General features: G+C 32.8%; 1 protein-coding gene across 1 annotated transcript; it reads left to right on the top strand.

Moving 5' to 3' along the window:
- The first annotated feature begins 2,684 nt into the window (after nucleotides 1-2,684).
- On the top strand, nucleotides 2,685-10,461 carry LOC25495901 (aspartokinase 2, chloroplastic). The gene is made up of 14 exons (XM_013596158.3): nucleotides 2,685-2,839; nucleotides 2,930-3,388; nucleotides 5,008-5,090; nucleotides 5,229-5,269; nucleotides 6,247-6,401; nucleotides 6,598-6,747; nucleotides 6,859-6,954; nucleotides 7,033-7,149; nucleotides 8,577-8,696; nucleotides 8,786-8,878; nucleotides 8,960-9,076; nucleotides 9,249-9,365; nucleotides 9,671-9,733; nucleotides 9,860-10,461. The coding sequence occupies exons 2-14, from the start codon at nucleotides 3,005-3,007 to the stop codon at nucleotides 9,998-10,000; spliced, it is 1,677 nt and encodes a 558-aa protein (XP_013451612.1). The 5' UTR covers nucleotides 2,685-2,839; nucleotides 2,930-3,004; the 3' UTR covers nucleotides 10,001-10,461.
- Nucleotides 10,462-10,700: the final 239 nt, after the last annotated feature.

Here is a 10,700-nt window from a genome sequence, read left to right as displayed (position 1 = left end):
AAAGAGGTTGTCAATGAATGAATTTAACCCTTCTATCAAAAAATTTCAATCAAATTGATCCTTCTATTGTATGTCTATCCATCATATCGATCCCCAAATTAGTGAAAATACCATCAAATAAGTCCTTGAATTTTCAACATATATCATTGTGATCCTTGGTGCATACATTTGCTAAACAAAGTAAAAAGTAAAAAACAGACACTTTGATTGTAAAAAGATAGACATTTGCATATCATCATAAGTCATATATTTGATGTTCATAACTCATTACATAGCCAAAAAAAATAACATTACATAGCCATCAAGTCATTTGATGTTCTTAAGTCATTACATATCCAAAAAAGCATAAATTAAACAAGTCCAAAAAGCATTAATTAAACTAGTCCAAAAACATAATTTAAGCAAGCATCACTGCTTTGGAAATCCTGGAATTGGGATAAACTCTATGTTTTGGGGTTGAGTAGAAGCGGATGGTCCGCTATTTGGATTTGGAACTCTAATAACTCCAGCAGCAGTTGGATTTTGTGGAGCAGGACCCCTCAATGGTGTTTGTTTATGCCTGTCATTTGAAATCACTGGTTCTCTCATGTCATATATCCTTGTACTCATTCCCTGCAAATAAAATCAATCATATCAGCCCTTAAATTATAACAATATCCATCAAATTAGTCCTTAAATTATGACAATAAGTATCAAATCGATCCTTATCATATAGGGGTATAATTGGAAACACGGAAAAAATGACACTAAAAAGTTAAAATTGCAATTTTTACCATTTCCATCAAATTAGTCCTTGTACATGTGGCTGCCTTGTTGACACGTGTACATGACAACACAACATGCAAAAGGACACATCATCACCACTAACGGAGCTTTTGGACGGAGGGACTATTTTGATAGACGTCTGTAAAATTCAGGGACTAAATAAATATTTCGCTAAATTCAAGGACGAATTTGACTGATTTTTGAAAATTCAAGGACGAATTTGATGTATTCGTCATTTATCATATTATTTTTTTTTTTTCATTTGTTTTAAAATATATATTCTCAAAAGTTGTAGTACCCAAAAACATTTAATTTTTTTAAAAGAAAAATTCAAAAATATTATGTGATCGGTTTCCGTCCATCACCAATTAGTATTACCCTACCCAAAAAAAAGTCACAATCCGTAGTCAAGATCAACTTTTCTTTTTTGAATATATGGTCAATATCAACTCTTTAATGTGCGCTATTGGTCCATTCAATCCATTAAATTGAGTGAAAATGAAAACTCCTTGCGACCAAACCATCAACAAAAAAAAAATACTAGTAACACTTAAAACAACAGCTTAATTTAAAAAAAAAAAATTGGACGAAAACAAACTTAGCTTATATAATAATAGAAAAAACAATAATTGAGCATCAAATAAAAAATATGAAGATCTATGAGATCCTTTTGGAGCAAAATCAATAATCTTTTTTTCCTTAAAACAAATAAACCTTAAAGATCTGTCGAATATACAACCACCTTTATTATTATTTTGGCTTAATTGCATATTTGATCCCTTATGTTTATTTTAATTTTCAAATTGATCTTCATGTTTTAAGAGTTTCAAGTTGGTCCCTTACGTTTTAAAAGTTTCAAGTTGGTCCAAAACATTACTCACGTTGGAATAAGTTAGTCTCTTCCGTCACTTAAATTTAAAGATCTAGGTTGATAATATAGGTGATGGAACTTAACTTATTTAAAAAATCAATTTTAAAATAATTTTTTAATTTTTTTGTTTTATTAAACTCAATATCATGTCGTAGAAGAGACTAACTTATTTCAATGTGAGTAACGTTTTGAACCAACTTGAAACTTTTAAAACGTAAGGGACCAACTTGAAACTTTTAAAACGTAAGGGACCAATTTGAAAACTAAAATAAACATAAGGGATCAAACATGTTGGGATACTTCATCATTGGGAATATATATTTTGGACCAACTTGTGGAATATATACTTCATCCACAAGAAGTATAATTTTAAGTGTTTCATCGAGAAACAATTCTATTGATGCATATCTAAACATATACATCTATAATGAATTTTTACAATGATGAAGTATCCCAATAGAATTGATCCCTTATGTTTTGGACCAAGATTTACTCATTCTTTTTTTAAAATCATGTAGTTCGTCTCTGTTTGGGTGCTTTGGAAGGAAAGGAATAATCGAGTGTTCCGAAATTCGGTGTCCGATCCTTCGATTCTTGTGGAACATGTTAAAATGCACTCTTTCTTATGGTTGAAATCTCAACATGCAACCTTTAGCTTTAGCTATCATGATTTGGTGGAAACATCCACCTTTGTGCACGGGTGTCCACTTGTAATTTATTTTCTTTGGTGGCGGTCCTCTTTTGAGGACACCTTGACTTTATAAATACTTTTGGTGTTTTGCCTCTTGCACACCTTGTGCCGGGTAATTCATCTTGGTTTATATCATATCTTATTTTAGCTTGTTCAAAAAAAAAAAAATTAGATTCATTCCTTAAATTATGAATTTAGTCTAAAATATAAATTTTTACTTGTAACAAACGATCGATAGGTGTATCTGGATACTTAAGTTTTTTTTTGTTGTTGTGGTGGACAAGATTTTTCGAATCTTGCATATAGTATGCATTGTCCTTACCAACTGAGATTTAAAAGATTTTAAAACAGAAAAATGTGTAATAATTGAAGTACATACAACACAAGAGTTACAACACATAAAAACACGTTTTAGAAGTGTGCCGCCGCCGCGTCTCCTTCCTTCTTCTCAAATCACAACAACTCTCTCTTTCATTTCTCTCCTTCTTTCTTCTGAAGCTCCTTCTTCTCAGGTTAGTTAATTAATTACTCTTCTAATCAATTTTATTTTCTCTTAATCACATTCTTTTTCATCACTAATTAATTTCTCTTCATTTCCACAGATCGAGCTTCAGAAGAAACAAACAAGAACAAAACAGTTAGATTCAGTTTTTTCACAGTTTCTTCATATTCCATTCATGGCAGCAACAAACTTGTTACAATTTCGTTGTTATTATAATAATGTCAAACCCAACCTTCTTCTTCCACCACTCGCCACGTGGCAGCAACAGCAGAGAACGACAAATTTATTCGGTTACGAATTTCCGAAAAAAGCGGCGGTGAAGGTCACGTGCAATGTGTTGGAGAAGCACGTGATTGAGAATGGGAGGAGTGTGGTTGAGGAAGAAGGAGATGAAGGAGGGATAAAGAGGAGTTATACATGTGTGATGAAATTTGGTGGTTCGTCGGTTGCGTCGGCGGAGAGGATGATGGAAGTTGCTGGATTGGTTATGAGTTTTCCGGAGGAGAGGCCTATTGTAGTTCTTTCTGCTATGGGAAAAACTACTAACAAGCTTTTGCTGGTATATACTTATTATTTTTTTTTTTTGAGGGAATATACTTATTATTTTGTTTACTTTTAATGTTATACTGATACTTATGATCGAAGACGTGTTTAGTGTCAGATACGTGTCATTCGCATTGAAAGTAATCACTTCAATATTTTTAACATTATTATTGATGTCTATGTGCTTGAATGTAACTAAATGTATCGTTGACATTGAAAATAGAAGTTGGTATAAATTATTAGGCTCAAATGCAATTTTGGTTTTTCTATTTTGACCAAATTGCAATTTTGGTCGTCAATTCTTAATTGCGTAATTTTGGTCTCTCATTTGAGAAATTTTGATCAATTCATGATTTTGACTATCTAATTTGATGATGTGGCAATAAATTGTTCACTCTCAACCTCTTGTATCATTTCAATTGATCTTCTTTTTGACTCTGCGTGCTTGATCAAGACTCAAGTTAAATAGGCACTTTTTTTTTTATGTTAGATCATCTAATTTATTGTCACATCGTCAGATTAAATGGTCATAATTTATGAAATGGGGAACCAAAATCGTGGTTTGGCCAAAATAGGGGACTAAAACTGCATTAAAGCCAAATTATTATATATGTAGTACTGGCACTTCATATTGAAGGCACATTTGGTGTCCGATAGGTGTTAGCTTTCGAGACTTCCACAACATTGACATATGTGACTAAATTCAATCACTTCCATTTTTTTTAATTACTACAAGTGTTATTATGGTGTCATTGTGAGTGCATTGTAGATTATTATTTTCTTTACTAATAGAAAGTAGTTATTGATGATATCTATGATTGCGTTGAATGAATAATTTAATTAAACGTTTATTGGATAAGCGTTTATGATACAAGTGTTCAGTTATAATGAAATAGAAATCTGCATAGTGTGTGTTTGGTTTCAAGGTAGGGAGAGACAGAAGTGATTTCATACATATAAAATTGATTTTGATGTGTTTGAGTGACATAAATTGGAATTTATTTTGCCTCTAAATTCGATTCTAACTTGAAGTTAGGATTTGTAGCTTTTGACTCAAAATGTGATTTTAACGCTAAAGTTTATTGTTCAACTCCTTTTTTATGTAAATGAATTTAAACATAAACATTTTTCTCATTCAACTCACTTCTAACTAAAAGAAATTTTACAAAATCAGTTAATTCAAAATCAATTTTTTGTCACCGCAGAACCAAACACACGTAAAAAAGTTGTAACTAAGTTGTTTTCATAAGCTCTCACAAACACTTACACAAGTGGTTAAGCTGTTAGATAAATCCACATACACGGTAAATAAGCAGTCCAAGACCAAATGTATCCTAAACAAACAGTGTTGTCAATTGCAGATTGCAAAAAATTGCGATTTGTTCAAATTCTACTGCTATACTGTGCTATAGTGCCACTATAACTGCTAATTGGACAACAATTTATACAAAATAGTGTATCGTAGAACCAGAAATTTATTCAAATTCTGCTATGGTATATATGCTCTGCTATTTGACAATACTGATCCATAACAAATACTACTTTTGTTAGTAATTTGTTTTGCTATTGGTTTCTATGTTTATGATGTTGATGAACTCTTCTCAAAGAAATTATGTTGGTTTTGTTTGTTATTAGGCTGGAGAAAAAGCTGTGAGTTGCGGTGTTACTAATGTCTGTGGCATTGAAGAGCTTAGCTTTATCAAAGACCTGCATCTCAGGTAAGAGCAGTGAGTTCCTTTTATTTATTTATTTTGACAAAAATTTATGGAAGAAAAACAATGAAGTTCACTTCCTTTTTTTATTAAAAAAAAGTTATAATATTTTCTGTTGATGTTATGTTTTTACCTTCATTTCAGAACTGTGGATCAACTTGGAGTGGACAGATCTATTATTGAAAGTGAGTTATTTCTTTTGTTCACAAAATAGATCATTTGATTATTAGATTGCATGATTTGAGTATTTGTTTATAGGTTAAAATGTTCTCAAATCATATCACCTGATATGTTCTATTGTGTGCAGCAATACTTGTAGGCTTATGGCTGCTGAAAACATATTTGATTTTTTTGTTGTTCAAAACACATACTTGCTTATTTGTTATCTGTCTCCACTTCTTTAATTTTCTTGTGAGTCTCGATGGATGAGATATGGTCTGAACATGTGTTTATTAGTGGGAGATATCGCTAATCTCACAAACTGGTTTTGTAGGGTTAAATTAGACCAACCCAAATTTTAAAATGGTAATATAGTTTATCTATGATCCGTTGGGTCATCTGTTATCGAGTCACTAGGTTACGCTCCAGATGTCTAGTTTTAGATGTGAGGGGTCTGTGTTGAGAGTCCTAAATTCGATGAGATATGACCTGAAAAAGCGTTCATATATGATAGAGACATACCTCACTTTACAAGTTGAATTTGTAGTTTGTTTTGTATTTAAAATTATGATATCAACAATGGAGTCATCATTTTACCCAGAAATTTTTGAATTGAGGAGTTTGTCTGGTCTTTTGAATATGATTGTTTGGCATCTAATATGTCAAGCTAGTATGACTTTTTATGGTCAATTTTTTTTTTTTTTTATAACCTGCAGCTGCAGCTAAATTGTAAACGCATAAGTTTCCATGAAGAATTTCACCCTTCCTTGAGTTTTCTTTAACCTACATCAGCAGCTAGATTATATATAGCACCCATGAACAAGAAAAAGCATACAGTCAGTTTTTTATTGTAATTGTAACCTTATCAAATTGCTGCATGTTTTTCGTTTTGTTTTATCAATTTTGGACCTTCTTTACTATCAATATGGTTGCACTGTAATTTTCATATGTTTGTACTCATTTTTGTTGTTAACTTGGTTTATGCACGTCAAAATATTTCCAGAACATCTGGAAGCACTGGAGCAACTTTTGAATGGGATAGCAATGATGAAAGAGCTAACTAAACGAACTCAAGACTATCTAGTTTCTTTTGGAGAGTGCATGTCCACTAGGATCTTTGCTGCATATCTTAATAAATTGGGTGTCAAGGCCCGCCAAGTACGTGTTCTTGTTGTTTATTTATCTTTTTTTTTTGGACCTAGTTGTTTATTTAAATTTAAATCTAAGACATACTGTAACGAAAAGATTGTTAGTATTTTTTTCGCTAATCATGTTGCCCAACTCTGACTAAAGTCATCAGGTTTTGATTTGTTGTGGCTGATCATAGTTTGTTGTTAATTTATTGGTCTGGCAGTACGACGCATTCGAGATTGGTTTTATAACAACTGATGACTTCACAAATGCGGATATTTTAGAAGCAACTTATCCGGCTGTTGCAAAGAGATTGCATGGCGATTGGCTTGCTGATCCTGCAATTGCAATTGTTACTGGCTTCCTTGGAAAGGTAATTGTGCTATCATGCTTTCCTAACATTTCTTTTATTTTACTTCAGCATTTTGTGTAACTATCATGATAATTTTCTGACAAAAAATGGGACTTGTCTTTTTTCTTAAAGGCGAGAAAGTCATGTGCAGTAACAACACTAGGTAGAGGTGGCAGTGATTTGACAGCTACGACAATTGGGAAAGCATTAGGGTTACCTGAGATCCAGGTTTGTACATAATAACACAGTTTTGCATTTCAAAATAGCGACAGGAAAGAAAACAATTAATTTCAATCACATACACAGGTATGGAAGGATGTCGACGGTGTCTTAACTTGTGATCCAAATATATACCCGAAAGCCGAACCTGTCCCCTTTTTGACATTTGATGAGGCTGCCGAGCTTGCTTACTTTGGTGCTCAGGTATTATTACATTCCCTGATCCACTTCTAGCTCTTATGACAAAGTGCCCCACAGTATCTCTTATGGTCATGGTTTGAACAATTCTCTTAGATTCTAATTCTAGCTTGCACTCTTGGATTTTTTTTGCCTTGAAACTTGCTTTTTTGATGTTACTTCAGTCTTCATAGATACTGTGATTTTCTCAATAGAAGGAAAAAGCTTATTATTGAGGAAAAAGTACAATTATAAAACTACGGGGTTCAATAAATCCATTTCCTCACAATAGAGAACCACATAAAATACATTGAGAAATTCTCTGAATCCATATTGTTACCAATGTCATTCAATATACCAGAAGAAGTTATTCCAAGTTGAAAGTGAATTCAACGTTCTCCAAACAAGTTATTCTTAAAGTAGTTTCAGACAATCTAAAAGCAAGCGAATTATATTGTTTTGAACCTACACTTGAACATAAGTAGACAACAAGTAACGTGAATATTCAAGAAAATATTGTGAAGCTGTGCATTTGAATTAATTTGAATGAGTGACACCACGCTAGAAACTTCTGGACACACAGATTTGTGAAACTAGTTCTGCTTATATATCTGTGCTGTTAATAGTGTTAAGAAGTTAGTGTTAAGAAGCCACTTCCTTAAGGGATCATGTTGGCTAAGATTAGAGAGTAGAAACAAAATGGTAAAACTTGTGTACAATAACAATATGAAATTATTTTTACTTGGTACCGGAGACCAACCAATAAAATAATATTGAAGGGAGACCCTCAAAATTCATATTCCAGGGCAGACTGGTTGCAGTGAAAAACGATGGAGGAGTACTGCACAGATTTCTTGATGTAAAAATGAAACACTAGAAGCAAGAAAACATTGTTCTAAAAAGGGTTAAAATAGGAAATGGTGAATTCTGCACATTGGATAGGCAATTAAAATAATAGAAGCTCTTAAAAAAAAGAACTTACACTTCCAAACTTTACAACCCAAAACTAATCGAAGAGTTATGTAAACCATAGATATGAATTTCAAATGTATATTTACTGGAGATACTAGTTTTGGAATTGCATGGGGCTAGATGCTTCATCCCATGACAGTTGTTGAATTATGATCTTTGATCATAATTGGACACTGTTAAAAATGCCATCTGTAACTCTTGGTATGCAGTTATTGAGAAAAAGACATTATTTTGGGCTACAGCATAAGCTCTCCAAGTAATATAAGATTTTTTCTTCTGTTAATTTTATATCAAAATTTCTGTTATTTATCTAATTTATCGGTGAGTGAGGCCACAATAAGGGGTGTTATCTCTTATTATCACCTTTAATGCTGTTGTTCAGGAGCATGACTGTTATGCATCTAATGGATATACTTGCACCTTGGGTTATCAGAATTATCTTATTTATGGTTAGCCTAAATTGTTTATTCTCTGATGCACAGGTTCTGCATCCGCAGTCTATGAGACCTGCTAGAGAAGGTGATATTCCAGTCCGGGTTAAAAATTCCTACAACCCTAATGCTCCAGGCACTCTCATCACCAAGGAAAGAGATATGAGCAAGGTTTGTAGAATTTTGTTTTGCAATAAAAAGTAACTTATTATGTTAAGCAAGACTGGACAGTATTAAAGTTTTCTGTTTACAATCTGCAGGCAGTATTAACAAGCATCGTTTTGAAACGTAATGTGACCATGTTGGATATAGTGAGCACTCGCATGCTTGGTCAGTATGGTTTTCTTGCTAAGGTGAGAGTTGGTGCCTGTCAGACCTATCATTGTTGTCGTTGAATGAGTTCCGGTTTTCATACTTTTACATGTATACAACAGGTGTTTTCGATCTTCGAAGATTTAGGCATATCAGTCGATGTTGTTGCTACAAGTGAAGTCAGTGTTTCCTTGACGTTGGATCCATCAAAGCTATGGAGCAGAGAACTAATACAGCAGGCAAGTGTAAGGAATTTCTATATCTTTGATCCGTTTGTTGAGGAGTTAAAATCTCCCTGATGAGCTTACGTAGACAAATGCCTGCTTGATAAGGTGTTATTCGCAATATTATTTTTTTGTTCACCAACCACGGCATAAATCTAATTGTATGGCTTCCTTTGTTGTTTAGCAGGAACTTGACCATGTTGTTGAAGAACTAGAGAAAATTGCTGTGGTGAATCTCTTACAAAATAGATCCATCATCTCTCTCATTGGAAATGTTCAGCAATCATCATTAATTTTGGAGAAGGTTCTGCATTACAATCTCTTATATAAATTTAATTCCGATCCTTACTTTTTTTATTGATTTAATTGCTTTTTCATAGCATCATAATTATCCGGGCCTTTTTATCTCTACCTTTTTCTCCATGTGGGGAATGTCATTTGTTTGCCATGGATCCCTTGGGGCACCGTTGATCTTGAAATAAAATCCACAGCTTGAATAATCTGTTTTTCTTGAACATGTTTGTTCATCTTCACATCCAAGATTAAGTTCTTCTGCAATCAATCTACGTTTAAAATGTAAGAAAACAACTGATTAACATTCTATTACAGGCATTCCGTGTCCTTCGAACCCTTGGTGTCACTGTTCAAATGATCTCTCAAGGTGCATCCAAGGTATCCACTTAATATACTGTATACTCATCATGAATATTGTATGTGAAACTCCTTTATTCACTTTTCAACATTTTTCAACACTTTTCATTGTCATGTATTCTTTATTTTCTGTTTTGTTTTCGCCAGGTGAATATCTCATTGGTTGTAAATGATAGTGAGGCAGAGGAGTGTGTAAGGGCTCTCCATCACGCTTTCTTTGAAACCGAGTTCTCCGAGTTACAGATAGGATACACAAATGGAAATGGTTCCGTTCCTAAATCATCTTAGGAACAATTGTGAGCCTCAATTATATATCCTCAAGATATATATTCCAATCTTAAAAGCTAATTAAATCCTTGTGTGATTGAGATGTAGCAATGGCAAAGCACAAGTATACAGAAGCTCCACGTCTGATAAATGAGAATGTATTATAGGGTTCTATTTGGAGATATTAGCATTATTTATGTAGCTTATTCTATTGAGCTGATTAAGTTTATTAATCAGGCTCAACTGGGTAGATTTTTTTGTATGAGTAGGACTCATAATCGGTAGAACTATTAGTACTCCGTAGTTTATAAGAGTATTACACATTGCGCACCAGTCACTTGCATTAGACCTATCAGTATTTTGTTGTTCTAATAGGTCATTTATAAATTTTAGTGGTAGTCATATAAAGTATTACTATATCTTAAAAGTATAGTAATATTAAGAAATAAATCATATTGGAGAATTTGTTGTACGTTGTTTTACATCACTCAATCGCAACTTGTTTATCTTATCCAAAACAAATTTCAAAATGTTTATTGAGATGCATGCTTAGTTCGTAAGATTTTATTAATACCGTAAAAAAGTGGATTTATTAATAACCTAAAATGAAATGCTAATTTTGTTGATTTGATTGATTGATTTATAATAACTATTTATGATTTTTTTGAGTAACTATTTAAAAAACATTATGATGTAGTCTGATCTATGTAACCGATTTCAT

Source organism: Medicago truncatula, chromosome 6, assembly GCF_003473485.1.
Source record: "Medicago truncatula cultivar Jemalong A17 chromosome 6, MtrunA17r5.0-ANR, whole genome shotgun sequence".
NCBI lineage: Eukaryota > Viridiplantae > Streptophyta > Magnoliopsida > Fabales > Fabaceae > Medicago > Medicago truncatula.
This window is presented reverse-complemented; position numbering and strand designations above follow the sequence as displayed.